This window comes from Coturnix japonica, chromosome 4, assembly GCF_001577835.2.
Source record: "Coturnix japonica isolate 7356 chromosome 4, Coturnix japonica 2.1, whole genome shotgun sequence".
NCBI classification, from domain to species: domain Eukaryota; kingdom Metazoa; phylum Chordata; class Aves; order Galliformes; family Phasianidae; genus Coturnix; species Coturnix japonica.
The window spans coordinates 1,851,264-1,868,500 of NC_029519.1; the positions used below are offsets into that span (position 1 = coordinate 1,851,264).

Here is a 17,237-nt window from a genome sequence, read left to right on the forward strand (position 1 = left end):
GCAGGAGGAGCCTCCACCGCCACAAAGAGTAACTTCAGCAAAAAGACATTTATTGCAATTAAAGAAGGAACATACACAAAACAAAAGATGCCGAGCAGGTCCCCGCCAACCTCTCCTCTATGGGGCTGTGAGGTAAGCGTTGTGAACTGGGAGTCCTTCAATCAAAGGTGATCCGAAAGCTGCGCTCCTGCTCCTTGCGGCGGCTCTCACAAACCTTGGTCACCTCCTCCACCTTCCTCTGCAGCAGAGCTGAGGGATGGGGAGAGAACAGGTCACACTCAGCCCCAGCCTGCGAGCAAACACCCGCCCGTTCCAACACAGACAGAATCCCAAGGCAGAGCCCTGCTGGCCTCACAGATGGCACTGCGCATCCCAGCACAGCTCTGCAGGCACTCAGTGCAGTTCCCAGGCACGGCAGCAGAGAGCAGAGCAAAGCCTGCACCAGAGCTGCAGCCCTGCAGAAAGCAGCCGCCTTCTGGAGGCATTTCCCTGCCCGCCTCACATCACACTCCAGCCGTTGGGAATTATGCAGCTTCCAGGTTAACCCATCTGGTGGGAGCGTTGTCCTGCAGGATAACAGCCACAACAAGCTTTGAACTGCAAGTATAGTAAAAAGTGCAACGAGACGGAGGAGCTACAGATGACTTCCAATCATATTATAGATGCGTGATGTCACTCTGTGGTTTGGAGATACTCCAGCTGAAGTTTTAATCCTGCAAAGCGTGCCAAACCCAGAACCTTCCAGTAACACATTAAGCAACACATTTGCTTGTCAGCTTGCAAAAAGCCACCGTGCAGAACCGGCATAAAACAGCAGCCTGATTCTGCTGCTCAACTCAGAGCTCTGCTGGAACAAAGAAACACTCCTGCTTCAATCAGGAGGAGAAAGCAGCTGGGAACAAGGCGTTATCCCAGCTCTGCTGCCAGGGAGGCCACCGTGGGGATGGAACATCAGCAGCGTGTGCTCAGCAAGTCTATTCGTGTCAGTGTAAGCAAAGCTGAACAAGCAGCATTCGTTTAACTGAAGTCCCCCCTGTTCCACTTAATGCTTGAACAAGTCAGACAAGTTAAGCACCACTTTGCACGCCTGTTCCTAGAACAGATCGTTATCACCCCGCTGCTGTAGGACACCCCTGAGGGCACCTCATGGGAAATGAAACAGAAAGCAACTATTCTCTAAGGTTCTGTACAGTCAGCGTCCTACAGGAGCTACGCCAGGCTTCACAATGAAGGCACGTCTGGAACGTGGGCGTCTGCATTTATCTTCCAGAGGAAAGGCAAATTTAATGCTGACCTAAGCTAAAAACCACCATCAGGGAAATCAAAGGTGAAGATCCCACAGTGACAGTGACGAACTCATTTCTAAGCAGGTACATACTTTATATTTGTATAACCTAAAAGCTGCAGGATGACTCTCACCTGAGTTCTGGTCAATCCATTGCAATGAGTCCATGTGTGCGTTCAAAATCTTACAGATCTGCTGAAGCTGAACAGAAATACAGGGTGTGAGTTACTGTAACAGTACATTACAACCACCAGTACAGGACAGTGCTGGACTCTGGAATGCAAAGCAGTCAGACTTCTCACATGTACGGTGCTATAGAAGCAAAGCAGCTGTGTTGCTTTGCTGCTCTTTGCCATCAAGGAAAGAAATTGATTCAGAGTGTGCCCATGGCTCAGTGTTAATCAGGCTCAGGCCTAAGATACACCATGATGTGAATCTGAGCCTTGAAGTGAGAAAAGGAAAAAGGAACAAGGTAAAAACCTCAGCCTGAAACACCAAAGTGCCATTTCGACTGGAAAAAGCCTCTCAGTAGAGAGTGAATAGGTACAAGGAGCATTGTAATATGGATCCAAAAGCTCATAATTTAGATCTTGTTTCCACAGGGATACAAAAGTAGTATAGAAAAAGTACCGACAGCACTAAATGCTCAAACAGAACACAGGATCAAAGTTCAGCAGCAGCTCTGAATCGAGTTATCTACTCAAGAATTACACCAGAAGCAAACAGAGTTCATCTCAGAGTAACTACACAGGCAGGTTGGTTTGCACTGGGTTACCATAGAATCAATGAACGATGAAAACAAAACACTTTCCTAGGCTGAGACTAAAAGCAGAGCACCCAGCAGCAGACAAATGGAGAGTCAGCACCATTTTATAGCCTGGGTCTCTTTTCCAACACACACAACCAGTTTGGATTTACCGGGTCGCTGGTGTCTGCTGGGCGTCCCGATGTGTTCAGGTGCTCAATGATGTCCTTGAGATCTTGTGCCATTCGCTTCAGCTGAGCATCAATGTTCTCAGCCAACTTATAGCTGCAAGATACAAGGGACAACACGTGTCAGAGCACTCAAAGCAAGCTGGAGACAACCTGCTCCCAATCACACCAACTGCAGCCAATCTAATTGAGCGTTCAGGCCTTTCAACCAGGGCATGGCAGACACTGAAACAGCACAGAGGAGGCAACTCCTCACTCAGACACTTGGAGACATACAAATAACGCTGCTAAAGTCCTTCTGGAAGGCTTTATCAGAAATGAAGTGACCAGCTGGTCCAGATTCTTCAAGATTTGCACCTTTTGAACCTAATTATTCTTTAGTTACCCCACTAAAACTCAACATATGCAAGGATGCTCGAGCTGCATGTAATGCATTCCCAGTTCTCGTTGCTTCTACCACTAATTATTTCTTTTTGAGAGATGATGCCTAAATAACAGCACCTTCCTAGATAGCTGAGGTGACCAATAGCCACCAAAGCTGATTTAAGAGCTTCCAATTGCAATTCCTGTATTTCTAATACATAAAATATGACATGAAACAGGATTATATATTTGAAGATATATCACTGACAGACACATATTGCTTTGTATCCCCGTTCCTGACTGACCATCACCATGTTGGCCTGCTTATCACATGTTCAAAACAGGTCTCTCTTACGTCCTCTCTCGTTCTTCATCCGCATGCTGCAAGTAAATGGTCCCACTCTGCTCCTTCACAGACTCCTCCAGAGGGGTCAGCAAGTCTTCAAGCTCCTTTTGCTGGGACAAAATGAAGTCCAGCTCCTGATCCAGTCTGAAAAGGACAACATGAGTGACTCCACACAATTTAGATCAGGCTGATGTTGTAGAATTTCCTTACAGTGGAAGATGGTGGAGAATAAGAACAAACAATTAAAAAAGGTCATCTCATGTGTTCATAGTTTCTCACCTCTTCTGATCGAGCTTCACTTTCTCTACTTCTCTGTGCAGTGAAGTAATCTGGAAATAGACAATCAAACCAGGAACATTCAAAAGAAGCAGAATGCAGATATCATCCAGATGTAACTGATATCTCTAACAAACTTAGCGAGCAGAACCAGGCTGGCTGCCACCTGACCTTCTCTCCATTCTCTATCAGTGTCCGATCCCAGGCATTCACTTGTGTAGCCTGATGGAGGAAGTGTTTCTCTTGATCCTCCAGCTCCAGGCTCCATTTGTTTATCAGACTCTCCAGCTGGGCGTATGTCATCACAGGAGGTGCACTGAGAGGAAACAGTACACAACACCAGGTCAAAACTCAAAGCATAACCTTGACAACCCCACGTCCCCTTCCCTCCACCAGTTACCAGCACTAATGCTGCCTCTTGCCCTAGTCAGGAGACAGCTGTAACAGAACATTCACCTGGTTGTTGTTGTGGTTATAGCAGCTGTAGAAGTCACAGCTCCGATAGTACCAGTGGTAGTTAATGGCTTAAGGTTCAAAGCAAAGCCTGAAGCAGCAGTGCCTGAAAGAAGAAATTCAGATCCAACAACAGAAGAGGACATCGGCTGCGTAACATGACAAGAACAGGTTCAATATACAGCTCAACCACATTCCCTTAACAAAGAGCAAATCCCATGCGTGCTGGGAAGGGCACGATGCACTCCTTGGCACAATTAAGAGAAGTGGACTGGAAATACTTGACTATTAGCTCTAACAAAACGAGGAACTGGCAGTCTGCACTTCACACAGCCCATATCCTTCTCTCCAACTCCTTGTGCTTTGCTATCAGAGCTAACATCTCTGACAGCACATCCAGGTGCTGCACCACAACACTGCTGGAGCAGGGTACTTCGGAGAAGAGACTCCCGCATTCCCACAAAGTAAAGGAGCACCTATCAGGCTCTATCATCACTCACACATACAGCACTTCCGTCACTGATCTAAACCCTTCAGTGCCTCCAGAAACAAGCTTTAGGAATACCTCAAGAGCTGAGCAGCAGCCACGCTGTTAAACTGACAGCTCACTGCATCCAGAAAGGGATGCTCCATCCTGAATGTGAACACTGCAGCAGCAAATTCCACCACAGATTTTCACACACGAGTTGCCACTTCAATACAGCACTGAGCAGCTGGATTGGGAAAGATTTGTGAAACGCAACACTTGGAAACTTACATTATGGAAGAAACAGCTTAATGGGGTGGAAGCAAAAAGTAAATTCTCTCTCACCAACCAGCCCTGCAACCCCTGGCCTTTCCCTTTCCTCATAGCCCCACATAAGTCTCCCCCTAGGCTCTCACAGGGATCCTGAGTCTACACAAACAGGCCACAGACACAGCAGCTCATCTCTTTACTTTGCTCACTGCAGGCCAGAACTTCAAAGCCCTGCAGGCGTTCACCCAAAAGCTGTTTGCTGTGGACAGACTCTTAAGCCATAAGTAACTGTGAAGGTGAGGAGATGGAAAAGGAGAATGACATAGAAATACTGCACTATTTTCAGTTATGTCAGCACTGCTTTGCTGCTACACTAGCATAGCCCTTTGTACAATCACTAGAAGGAAGACAGGCTACAGATGTCATCAACATCTGGTTCTTACCAGTGGCAGTGCTGGTTGCTGCAGCTGTTGTTCCAGGAGGCTTTAACCCAAATCCAGTCGTTCCAAGACCAATTGTCCCAGTGGAAGGAGCACCGACTACAACCAGAACACAACGTTACAGTTTGTATATGCCATCAAACACAGCTCCCTGCTGATAAAACAGGATTTCTAGCAGCTACAGAAGTCTTCAATAAGGTGGCAAACAAAGAGAGCAGCTGCCCTTCCAATCATCCCTATTACCACAGCACCTGCTGCTAACAGACAGCACCAATCACGCTGCTTGTTTGTTCTCTCCTGTACAGAAGATCTGTGTGCTGTAACTTACGTGTGAGGCCTGTGCTGGTAGATGAGGCTGGTGCTGAAGAACTCGCTATAGATGCAAACAGCACAGGGCCTGTGGAACCAAGAAGGGGAGCTGTGCTGGCAGCTGTTGTTGTAGATGCTGTGGTTGTCACTGCAAACAGAAGAAGCTTGGATGATGTGCATGCAGAGCCCGTCAGGCTTCATACACTTCAGATTCTGGTTTAAAAAAAGCTATAGGCAGGACAAAAGACTCACCAAGTCCTGTGTAATTATTTCCCTACTGTTTCTTTCCCCTACCTCCCAGTTTGCTTCCAAAGGACAGAGTGGGTCCCTGGCTGGTGCTCGAAGTCAGTGTTGCTGTGGGTGCACCAGTAGCTGCTGTTGAAATCAACGACCCGAAGTTCAGACCTGAGATAAAAGAAGCAGGAGTAAAAAAGAAAGATGAGCCTTTTATTACAGGGAGATTTAAAGTTAGAAGCGCATAAGCAAAACGTTAGTATTTAATGTAACAAAGGCCCTGCATTATCTAGGGTGTATGGGAAATCACAGCTTGAACCAATGATTAATTAGCTGAGGCAAGTGTTGGGTCAGCTGCGGGAGCACAGGTGAGAGTAATCTAGCTGTGCTCCCAGAAGGGGTGGACCTCGACTCAACCTCCTCTGAGACCTCATTTAAAGGCTGACCACCACTGAGACAGCATGTCTTAGAGATTGCTCCCTAGTTGAGGCTGCCTCAGCTTTCTAGTCAAGGTATCGATATTGGTGAGTTTCCCTTTGCTTTTGACTATTTACCACCATCTTGGTTAACACCTTTACAATTAGCCACCCTTACATAGGGATAGCAAGCTCAGTACTTAAAAAGCTTTAAACAAATGATTCAATGCTGACGAACATTATCCTGACCAGCAAGCCAGTGACTTGCTGTGTATAAGAAGTCTCATGTGTATAAGAAATACTCATCACATCCACAGCTTTATTTCACACAAGCAGATTTCAGGAGCGCTCCTGGTAACAGCTCCCACTCCAAGCTTAGACACTCACCAGAGGATTGTCCCCCGAGGCTGAAGGGAGCTGCTGCAGGCTGGGCTGTACTCCCTAAGCTGCTGGTGGTGGTGGTGGTGGCTGCAGCAGCTGGTGCTGCTCCAAAGGTCAACCCCGTGGGTGCTGCCTGTGGGGCTGCAGTGCTCGTGGCACCGATGTTAAAGCCGGTTGTTCCTGCCTGAGTTGTGGTGCCGCTGGAAAAAGTGAACCCTCCAGTTGTGCCGGGCTGAGCTGTGGTGGTGGCGGTGCTGGTGGTGGCAGCAGCTCCAAACACGAAGCCAGAAGGGGTTGCTGCTTGACTCGAGGGCACGCTGGTGGGTGCAGAGGTACCAAACCCAAAACCACCCGTGATTCCAGTAGCTTGAGTTGTGTTAGGGCCTCCAAAGTTGAGTTTTGGTGCATTTCCCCTATAAAAGGGACAAAAAAAAAGGAAGAGCAGTGAGCCAGCCTATTGAAGTCTCCTTCCATTTACACTCCCTTAATTATTTCCACACATGGATGCGTTATAAGACATCTGCAGTACTATCAGTGAAGCCATTGACTCTCTCAACCCCAAAGTGCCCTTTTCATTTCCTCCACCTGAGGCTGTTCTTTCAGTCACCTTTTACCACTCACCAACAACTTCAGCTCCCTCCCCACTGCTCTCGCACAGACCAGACCCATGTCACTGAGGCTGCTGTGACTTTGTACACAGTTCTTCCCCTAATGTATGGAGCCTGCTCGAGGTTTAATTCAGCACAATGAAGGATGTGCCAACAAGTGCTGTGATAGTGCAATGGAATTGTATGCTCAGGCAATGAGTTGTTATAGATCTCAGGAAAAGGGTGTTCACCAGAGGGCTGCGGGCACTGCCTTGAGCTGCTGCTCCTCAAGGAGTAGATAACACAGGACAAGAGGAAATGGTTTAAAGTCAAAGGAGGGAAGATTTAGCAGGGGGAAGTTCTTCACTATGAGAGCAGGGAGGTGCTGGAGCAGCTGCACAGAGAGGCTGTGGATGCAACATCCATCCCTGGAGGTGTTGAAGGCCAGGTTGGATGGGGCCCTGGGCAGCCTGGGCTGGTATTCAATGTGGAGGTTGGCAGCCCAGGATGGTATTCAGTGTGGAGTTTGGCAGCCCTGGGGATGGAGCTTTGTGCTCCTTTGCGTTTCCAACCCATCCCATTCTACGAGTGCTGGGACACAGACACAAGGTCTGATGTGGGGATGGTGCTGTGTGGAGACAGGAGCTGCGGATCCCTTCCAGCTCAGAACGTATGACTGGATAAACCCCACTGTAAGGTCTCGTTATTGGCACACAACCACACACCCACCCCGGACACCGGTACCACAAAGTGCCGATCTCCCCGCCCCGTAGCTCTCACCCTAACGGGAACACGTTGGCAGCCGGGGCGGTGGTGGAGGCGGTTGCGGGCGTCTCGAAGCTGAAGGCAGTGGGCACGGCGCTGCTGGTCGGTGTGCTGAACGAGAACGGCGTCACGGGCTGAGTGCTGGACGGCGTGGGCGCAGCGCTGCCGAACGTGAACCCCGACGAGGAAGCGGGCGTGAAGGAGAAGCCGGTGGCCGCGGTGGTGCTGGCGGCCGTTTTCGGCGTGCCGAACGAGAAGCCGCCTCCAGCCGGGGCCGAGCCGAAGTTGAACTGGCTCATGGTGCCCGGAGCGGCGCGCACGGCCCTGCACAGCCCTGCCCTGTACAGCCCTGTACAGCACAGCACTGTACAGCACAGCACTGCACGGCCCTGCAGGCCGCGAACCCCGAACCGGACACACGCTCCGAACCCCCGCGGCCGCCAACAGCTGCGCGCGGAGATGACGTACACAAGTGACGTACTTGGCGCATGCGCCCTACGCCGCTCTCTATGCCCGCCCTCGCTCTCCACGGCTGCCCAACCGCCGGCCGCTCGCTCGCCGTCCTCGTTAGCGATTGGTTCATCCTCCTGCCACTCGTCGCTCTACGGCGTTGGCTGTGCGGGCTACAAGAGGCGGGAAAAGGAGCGGGCTGCCGTTACCTCAGCGACGGCGGACGCGGAGGTGGCGGCGCTGGGGCCTGAGGGGACAGGAGCCAGGCTGGGCCCTCATGGCACTGTGCTGCTCTGTGTGACGGGAGGTGTTGTGTTGACTACAAGGGAAAGGCGAGGTACATAAGGCTTTGGTCTGATTTGGTGCTTAAAGAACACACGGTGCTTGGATAAGGTCAGTGTGGTACCGAGGCTGTGTTGTTCCTGATGTGGTGCTTGTTTTCCGTGTAGGTGAGGAGCGAGGATGGATGTGGATGTTTCTTCGGCCTCCTCTCTGCAGTCCCTTGCCAGGCTGCTCAGTGATACACATGAGGATGAGGATGACAATGACTTTGGTGTGAGTCTTTCGTGTGCCTTCTTCACAGTGTATCACTGCCCGCCATTGTGAACTAAGGGGGTGCAAGCCTTGCTTCTCCCAGTGCAAATAAAGAGGGGAGTCAAACCTTGGAAGGTCTGGGAGTGAAAAGGCCCACAGTGCTCATCCAGCTCCAACCCCCTGCTGTGTGCAGGGTCACCAACCAGCAGCCCAGGCTGCCCAGAGCCACATCCAGCCTGGCCTTGAATGCCTGCAGGGATGGGGCATCCACAGCCTCCTTGGGCAACCTGTTCCTGTGCGTCACCACCCTCTGGGGGAAAAACTTCCTCCTGATATCCAACCTAAACCTCCCCTGTCTCAGTTTTAAACCATTCCCCCTTGTCCTATCACTGCCCACCTTCATAAACAGTGAGAGGGATGCTTATTTTTATAGCCTAAAGAAAATGAGAGTATGTGGCTGAGAGAGCCCTGGGTGCTTAGATTTCCTCCTGCTTTTCCCTGAAGTCTATTTTAGAGGTGGGGGCAATTACAACAACATGCAGCTTCTGAGTAAGGACTGAAACATCCAGCAGCAGTGGAACGTGTTAGTTCTGTACTGGGCATTAAAGAAGCACAATTGATCACAGAAGTACAATAGGTATATTGGGGACTGTAGAATGGGGAAGGGTGAGTAATCATTCTAAAATGAACAATCTGAATGATTAATGAGAGAAACAGCTCTGTGTTTTTTGATATCAGTTCATCTCGGGACTTGAAGCAAGTCGCAGAAGAACTTCTCTTGCTGCTGTGACGTGGAATTGTAGAGTTATGTAGGTGCTAAAGAGAAACAGCCCGCTATGCTTTGCTCAGGAAGGGCCACAGGTGCTACCAATCATGATGGACAAGGCCAGAGTGATTGCTCAGAACGTTGGCAAGTCTCTTAGGATGTCGAACAAGTTGCATTATGACCCAGATAATGAAGACAGCGAACATCTGAGCTCCTCATCAGCTCTCAGAGCAGAGCCAGCTGTGTGGGCAGCTGGGGAAGAGATCTCTCCTGCAAGTGCCTTTCAGTAGCTGGTAGATGTGGTTCTTCACACTCCAGCAGCCCTTCAGCTCTTTAGTGCTGACTTTCTGAAGCTGGAGTTGCTGCTGTACATCTTTGCAGTAAACATCCTGATTTTAAAAAGAATTTGTTTACATCTTAATAATAAAATGAATGACACTTCAGAGGCAGAAAGGGAAAATTGCTACGAGTTCTGTCAATTAAGCCTGAGTCAAGCTGGGCAATTTGAAATCTTTGTTTGGATTTAATTTAATGTTCTCTGCATATGAGGCACTTCTATCAAACCGAGGCATCTTTACACATAGATAGAAATGCCTCACGTTGGCCTATTAGCACTAAATTGATTCATGATTAGAGGAAAACGCTGTTGCCTCATCTGATCTCTAGTGTTAAAAGGAATTTGCACGTAGCACCCTTGGATTCCTGCAATATTTTCAGGGCAAACAAAGCACGACAATTTCCTCCAGATGCCATGGAAACAAAGCTTTGAGAAGCACTTGTGGCTGTAGTATAGGCTGCTTCTGGGAGTCCTGTCTGCACCCAGTGCATTGGGGTGCTGTGCTTGGTGGGAGGGAGAGATATTCCATGCTTCAGTGGGGGAACTTTTGGCTCTAGCAGTGACGTCTGCTAGTATGTTGTAATTACTGGTGGGATTGTTACTGAGCTGTGGTCTGTGATAATTCATTGGAGTCCCATTTGGGTTTTGCAGCCATGCAGTTCTGCCAGTGCCATGACTCCTGGTAGCATTGGACCAGCAAAGAAAGAGACCACAGGTAAGGAGGGTTTGTATATCTTAGCATTCAGTTGTGTGTTAACAAACTGCAACAGCTGTCCCAAGTTATCACAGGTGGTTTACTTCAGTAAGTGAGTGGACCTTTGAGATGGAAGCAGCGTTACGTTGTTACAGTTACACTAAAATCCTTATTTTCCTGGAAACTTAACTGCAGAATATACAAAGAGCAGCAGAAAAGGTAACTGTGGAGGGCAGCACCTCAGATGGTGATGATAAACAGAGCACAGAATGTGGGCAGCAAATAGAGATACTCTCAGGGAACTGTTATTGCCTAGAGCAAGCAAGAGGGGTGGGCTTCTAAGGGGGCATCTGGAGGGATCTTCATGGGGTAAGCTGCCCAGAACTGAGTCTGGGTGAAAGGTGGGGGGTTGGGAGCTCTGCTGTGAAGCACAGATGTGTGCCATTATCCCCAGAACATTGGGAGCACATGGCATGAGAACTGAGCTTAGCTCAGGGCTACCCTCAGCCGACTGGGAACGGCCGTTCTGTTTTCTTCTTACTGCACCTTGCTCTTTGTCTGCAAACCCTGGTCAAAGTGACCATCTTCATTGTAGGTTTGGGACAGCCCATGTTCTTCTGCTATGGACTTTCCTGAGTTGTCAGTGCCTTGTCTGGGCTGTGCTCAATCACTGATGGCTTTATATGGGAGGGAGAGATCGCTTTTGTAAGTGACTCTGCTCACTTAAAATCTCGTGTCAGGGACATGGGGGAGGATTAATATTTCATTGTCCTCCACTTTAATCATTTTGAAGCGCTGCATATTTTATGCCTGAAAGGACAATTTCCTTGGCATAGACATTGGGTAAAAGAGATTTAAGGGAAAGGAATAGAAAATGTCCTCCCTCTTCAAATTCTGATCCTTATGATATTGAAACAACAAAAAGGGATTCTGCAGCTATACTGGTCAGAAGAAACAGGGTAAAGAATGTGTGCTTCCACTGATAAATGAGAAGGGAATACTGATTACAGTAAAAGGAGAAGGCTTAAGTGCTCAAGGGATCGTTAACTACAATTTATTTTGATGACAAAAGTTTTGTTTTTTTCTTCCTAAAGTCTAGAAAACTGGAAGTTTTCAGCAAGCCAAGAGAAAGAGGCGTTCTATAAAAACAGGGGTTTTCCTTATTGCTTACAGACACCTTACAGCTGAAACCTGAACACAACAAATCTATTTGGAGCATGGAAGAGGTGCCAGAAGGATCCGAATTTGATGACACCTGGGATCCTAGAGAGCAGCCAGAGTAAGTGGTCTGAGATGGTGTGCTTGGCTTTGACGTGGTCGTGATGCAAAGGTGGGTTCATCAGCTTCCATGTGAGTAAAACACTGACCTGGAGGGCATGGCAAGAAAAGCTGATGGAAGGACAGAGGTGTTGCAAGTAAAGCAACAAACCAGGAGGGTTTGTAACTTCTCCCTTGGAAACCTTCTGATCTCATAACAGAAAGGTAGCGTTGATTTTTCTTGTCACAAGACTCTTTGCTGTGTCAGATGCTTGTATGGAATGAGATGAGGAGGGGAAGCAGACCAGCAAAATGATGTAGTGGCTCTGAAACATGTCATGTTGGTAGGAGGTACCTGGTTCTTCCTGCTGCAGCTGAAGTGCATTCCCTTTTCACACTCAGATTCATAAAGCACTCAAACTTATGTTTATTTCAAAGAATTAAACTCTTCAGAGACAACTACTGCCATAGGAAGGAAGGAAGGCTTTATGCTGGCAGTTCTAAATCTTTTTATTCAATCATAGCTTCCCATGGGAAAGCCTTAAAGGGGGTGGCCTTAAATAGTCTCTTCCCTTCCTTGTAGAAGTACAGTGTTTTAGAAACAGGCAAGCATGTTAGTTATGTGGTCGTTTGTAGAGGTCAGAAAGACTTCAGGGTCGAGTAATTTGCAAAGCAGCGTTTTGAATTGATCATCATTGTGATCTGATGCTCTGCCCTGGAGCACTGGATGCTGGAACAGATGGGCTGAAGTCCATGAAGCTGCACCCATACTGTGGTGTGGTTGTTCCTGAAACTATGGCTGCTGAGGTACGGAACGCTCTTCCTTTGCACTGTGGGCGCAACAGGCGCTTTATTTCTCTCTATTTTTGACCCTTCCATCCCTGCTGGGTGTGATGCAGCCTTTCTCCAGCCTCCAGCAATTACGTCCTGTGTTGCACAGATGAGACAAGAGTATAAATCTTTGTAATAGTTCATCAAATTAAATCGTAGGAAAAGGCCCAAAAGGAAAACAGATGGTTAGAGGTGCATCCAGAGCTGCTAGACAGATTTCTCATTGACTTAGGAATTATTACATATGCACACGAGTGCTGGAGATGTGAAAAATACTTTCCATACACTTTTTTCCAACAGCTTTGAGAAGAGGCTCCATTTATTTTGCTCAATTTAGCAGGAGTAATACGTTCTAAATGCAATCTTTCAGTCTGTGTTCCCTCATTCATTAAATATCAAGAGCAAAGGGATGTGTGATTCTAGATTTCGTAGGGTTCTAAATTAAACAAATTGATTTGGAGGGGAATAAAATTAATGTTGGCCAAATGCAAAACAATTAAAATTAGGCAAGATGACAGAGACACTTCTAGGCTGCAAGAATAGGCTGCGTGACAGAACACGTAATTGACAGCACCCTTTTCCATGCCTTTTCCCAAGAGTCTGTGCTTTGCTACTTGCTGAGGTTCATGGTCACTCAGGATGCCTCTTCTGCTCTACGGTCCTGCAGATGCTGTTTGGTGAAGCAGAGACAGCACGGCAGTTACTTAGGAAGGTGGAATGAATGCTCGTGTTGTAGCAAACTGCTACAGCTCTGGACAGAAATCCAGTGCAGCTGGCTTGAAGACTTGAAGGGAGACTGGGAAATGGGAGAGAATGTAATAAGGACATGAAAACTCATACAAAGATTGGTCCTTTGAGAAATACAATTTCTTTCAGCCTCCTGGCCTATTTCTGCTGTTAGCCAACTGCTCTCATTTTTCAGGTATGAGATTTTATTCAAACAGCACGTGGGAACAGAGGATGTCTTCTTTGGTATGAGCAGGAAAGACCCTTCCACAGCCTGCTGTGAAGATATGGTGGTGAGCTGAGCTTGTGTTTCCCACCCCTTCTCTGTGCCCTTCTTCTGCACACTTGTCTCCCACTTGATACAGAACATAAGCACCAAGCTGCATGGTTGCCTTCAGCCTCCTGTGGGATTTTAATGTGTAGTTAGCCAAGTGTCTGTAGCTTCATCTGCTCTTTCTAACCTGAGGAACTCGTGTACATCTCCTCAAGGATGTTGTGTACTGAAGAGAAACTGCAGTGTGTGTCACAGAGGGAGACAAATGTAGCTCTAAAACAAGGTTTCACCTTGGACACAGTTTTGGGATGGGGAGGGTCTGGGTAGGAGGTGATTTTCATCTGTCTGTATTTGTTACAAAGTGTGTGAGTTAGCAGGATGCCACAGTATTGACAGCCTAATAGATCCTGTCCTGTTGTGATCTGATCAATGACCTCCCTGCTCTCTTGGTACAGTTGCTGTGTGATCTTTGGAGCTGTCTTTTACAGATCTACATATCTAATCACAGCTTTACCTGTGCCCACCATTTCAGGTTAAAATCAAGCTGCCAGAGACGAAGTTCTCAGACATCACACTGGATATCCAGGACAAGGTTCTTGACCTCAGAACTCCCCAAAAGTAAGTGATACAGCGCAGTGCTTCCATAGGAAAGCTTAACTCTCTGCCCCAGACTGACTTCCTGCACCCAGTAGGGCGTGGGAAGACTTCACATGTGAATAGCCTTCTGCTAACATCAGTCAGTTCAAGGTGCATGTTGGATGAAAGCCTAGATCGGTTCCTGCCCTAGAGGATTAACTGCAGAAAAGTCACCTTTTTTGCAGACAAAAAGAGTCTGAACCAGTTACCCCTTGCACAAATTTAACCTGGAGATGCAACAGTGCTGGCAGAACATTTGGGAGTGCTGGCTGTGAAACAGGAAAGCCAAAAAGAGTTACTGTCCAGATTATGCCTTGTGTAATGTGAAGGTAGTAGAAGAGGTAGCTTAACGCAATGCTGCAGGTGTAGCAAATCCTCTACTTCCATTTTCTTCTGCAATTTTGTCTTTTTGGTGACTCAGATCTGCCATTATCTTAGTATCCAGCTGTCTCAAGTCGCAAGCCTTGCAAATAAAAAGTTTGCTGTAAATCTGATGGTTGCTTGGGTACAGCCTGAGCCAGTGCTGGTTTGCAAATGTAAGTGCAAATCTGCTCCGTATGAAAGAAGAGAATAAGATTTCAAGTCCTACAGACAGACAAACTCTGTGTTCTCACAGATGTATGGGAGGGCTCAGAGGAATTGTTTTGCATTGCGTAGTCCTGGGGCTGACTCTAACCCCAACTGATTCTGTGGACTTCTCCACACTCTGTCAGCTGGTTACCTTCCGTGAGTGAGGTGTGACTGTACCTTGGCTGTGGCTCCTACAACACAGTTGAAAAGGCCTGGAACCCCAGTCTGGAGTAACCCCCATATCCATGCTACTCTGTTGTCTTGTAGGGCAGGTGGGTCTTTTGTGAAACCAGACTGTCCAGAATCTCTAGTCCAGCTGTACTGGTTATTTCTTCTTGCTATAGAATAGAAACTACCCAGACACTTTAGGCATATTTCAGATTTTTACCACTAGGAGAAGCATTATCAGTGCAGCTTCTCCTTCCTCTGCATTGTGTAGAAGCAAGAACAGTAGAGAGAACTCACAGTCCATCACTGGAAGCTGTTGTAGCCACAGCCAAAAGAAAGGAAAAGTTGGGAATGCTCCAGGGCCTATATAGTTGTATACCAGGTATTGCAGAATATTGTCATGGGAAGGATATACAGGATGGACTTTCCTTGATATACTGATTCTTGAATCACAGGAGTAGCTTTCAGTGCTGTCTCAATGGCTCACATGGTTTGGGCCTTTAGAACTGACTGTTTCCTCCTTGACAGGAAGCTGCTGCTGCATCTCCCTTGCCCTGTGGACAGCAAGAAGGGGAAAGCTCGTTTTCTCTCAGAAGAAGAGCTCTTGGAAGTTACCTTGAGGATGAGAAGGGAGTTTGATTTCATCAATTTTGCCTGATGGAGAAATGGAGGAACTTCACAAAAAGTCATCTCTGTAAATCTGAGGTCTTTTCAAAATCTGAGTGGTCGTGAGATTGTTCCCCTTTATCCATCCGAGGGGGGGCCAGAATGGAAAAAATTCAGTACGTCAGGAACAAAAGGAAGTTAATTCATCGCACCCACAGATCCTGTAAGCTGGGGCTGTCTGGCCTTTGGCTCTGGTTAACATTCTGCATCCTTCAGCCCAATACGGGCTCTGAATCAGAAAATAGGAGATCCCAAAGTCTTTCTGTGGTTAGTGTCTGTAAGTAGCGCGATGAGGCCCTGACCAGCAGCTCTGGTTCCTGGTTACTGCCGAAAGACTTGCAAGTGAGGTTTATTTGGCCTCTAATACTGGCACTGAACCCACTTCAGATCCCGCTCCAAAACTCTCTGGGGATCCATAGCCACATCTCTGAGGTTTCTTTACCGTGACAGCACAAGGCAAGCAGCTACTGCTGGATTGCTGAGCAGCTCAGCTCTTTTGAACGGTTTTTGACACTTTCAATGTCATCCATTCACCTGCTGTCCCTCCAGCTATTCTTCTGATCTTTATTAATAAAAGAGTACGCTCTAATGAACCATTCCGGTTACTTTTTGCTCTTCCTCCTCCACCTGATACCACAGAGACTTCCTAAAAGTGGAAGGAAAGGAATTTTGCATTACAAAGTGCTATTTTCTTAAAGGGTTGAAGTGCAGCAGGAGCTTTTGTTTTGGCCTTCAGGTCTAATCTCGAGCAACAGAGCTGGGTAACCAAGAGATTTCTCTCACCACCTCCTGGGCAGATATATTCACTTAGTGCTGTTAATCCTGCAGGAAGCAAAGAGATCCACTCAGCAATCGAAGAGGGAGAGGGCAAGCAGGGCTGGTACTTTGATGGGTCTTCATCAAATCTTTTAATCACTGCAAAAATAAAATGGCTTTGGATCCTGCATTTGTCTGGCAATAAAAAGAAAACAAAGTTGGCCAGCTAGGCTGCAGATGGTATCCGTGCAGCTAAACTGGGGATAGTGGAGGTGGATTCTCTCAGATGGGCTGAAGACATTGATGGTCATCTTTCAGATCTATTTCTGCCAATTGGAGTTTTCAGAGTTAGTTTGTGCTATACTTCCTTGTGCCTCTTGGATAAACCTGACAGTGTTTGTGTGCTTCAACCACTTACCTTAAAGTGGTTCCATTCCTTGGGTCAGAGCAGTACTGCCTGATCTCTGCTTTGTTGTTAGTGCACTGGAAAACAGTTATGACTCATCTTAAGCCATTGGGCACAGTGACAACAGTCAGGGGCAACTCCAATCTGTTGTTGGAAGTTTCTGTGTGTTGCATTTGAACGTCTCTTATTCCAACTGCACAAAGCCACGGGGAGGGGAGCAATGCAGATGGATGAAAGGCTGAGCTCATTCCTCCTGACTCAGTCAGTACTGCGTGTGATTGCCAAGAAGTGACACTGAGGCTGTTCTTGGAATAGGCTTGCCTTGTGGTCCATGGGCAGTGTGCTGCTGTGCTCTTCTGTCTGTGATGTCAGTGACGAGAAATGGGGGCTTGGCCCTGTTGTTATACCCACGTGCACCAGACTTTTCCCCAAGGGCATCCCATAAGTCCACAGCAAAGGAGAGAGCGAAGCTTTGCTCTTCCAAGCCCTGTCCCAGTCCACAAGGTAGCATTGCCCTTATATTTGACTGCAGTAATTTCTTTAGCCTTAAATCAAGCTGTTTAATGTGACGTTAATGTTTGATACTGGTGATAGAGGTGAGTTTGGCTCATTTTGTTTCTCTCCAGTGCTTCAGTTGGATTT

At 47.6% G+C, this 17,237-nt stretch overlaps 2 protein-coding genes across 3 annotated transcripts; one reads left to right on the forward strand and one right to left on the reverse strand.

The window, feature by feature from the left end:
- Positions 1 to 29: 29 nt before the first annotated feature.
- Positions 30 to 7,968, reverse strand: NUP62CL (nucleoporin 62 C-terminal like). Its single transcript, XM_015860032.2, has 12 exons — positions 7,540 to 7,968; positions 6,179 to 6,585; positions 5,436 to 5,546; positions 5,161 to 5,289; positions 4,836 to 4,931; positions 3,660 to 3,762; positions 3,375 to 3,519; positions 3,207 to 3,256; positions 2,937 to 3,071; positions 2,204 to 2,315; positions 1,420 to 1,486; positions 30 to 249 (listed from the first exon to the last, which is right to left on the reverse strand). Exons 1-12 carry the CDS (start codon positions 7,821 to 7,823, stop codon positions 158 to 160), a joined length of 1,731 nt encoding a protein of 576 aa, XP_015715518.1. The 5' UTR covers positions 7,824 to 7,968; the 3' UTR covers positions 30 to 157.
- A 150-nt stretch (positions 7,969 to 8,118) lies between these two features.
- DNAAF6 (dynein axonemal assembly factor 6) lies at positions 8,119 to 16,377 on the forward strand. 2 transcript variants are annotated; one of them, XM_015860037.2, is made up of 7 exons: positions 8,119 to 8,311; positions 8,424 to 8,529; positions 10,263 to 10,326; positions 11,479 to 11,584; positions 13,316 to 13,412; positions 13,926 to 14,011; positions 15,296 to 16,377. In XM_015860037.2, exons 2-7 carry the CDS (start codon positions 8,437 to 8,439, stop codon positions 15,423 to 15,425), a joined length of 576 nt encoding a protein of 191 aa, XP_015715523.1. In that variant the 5' UTR covers positions 8,119 to 8,311; positions 8,424 to 8,436; the 3' UTR covers positions 15,426 to 16,377. The 2 variants fall into 2 exon arrangements, with proteins under 2 accessions (XP_015715523.1, XP_015715524.1); XM_015860038.2 differs by lacking the exons at positions 8,119 to 8,311; positions 8,424 to 8,529 and adding an exon at positions 8,889 to 9,317.
- Positions 16,378 to 17,237: the final 860 nt, after the last annotated feature.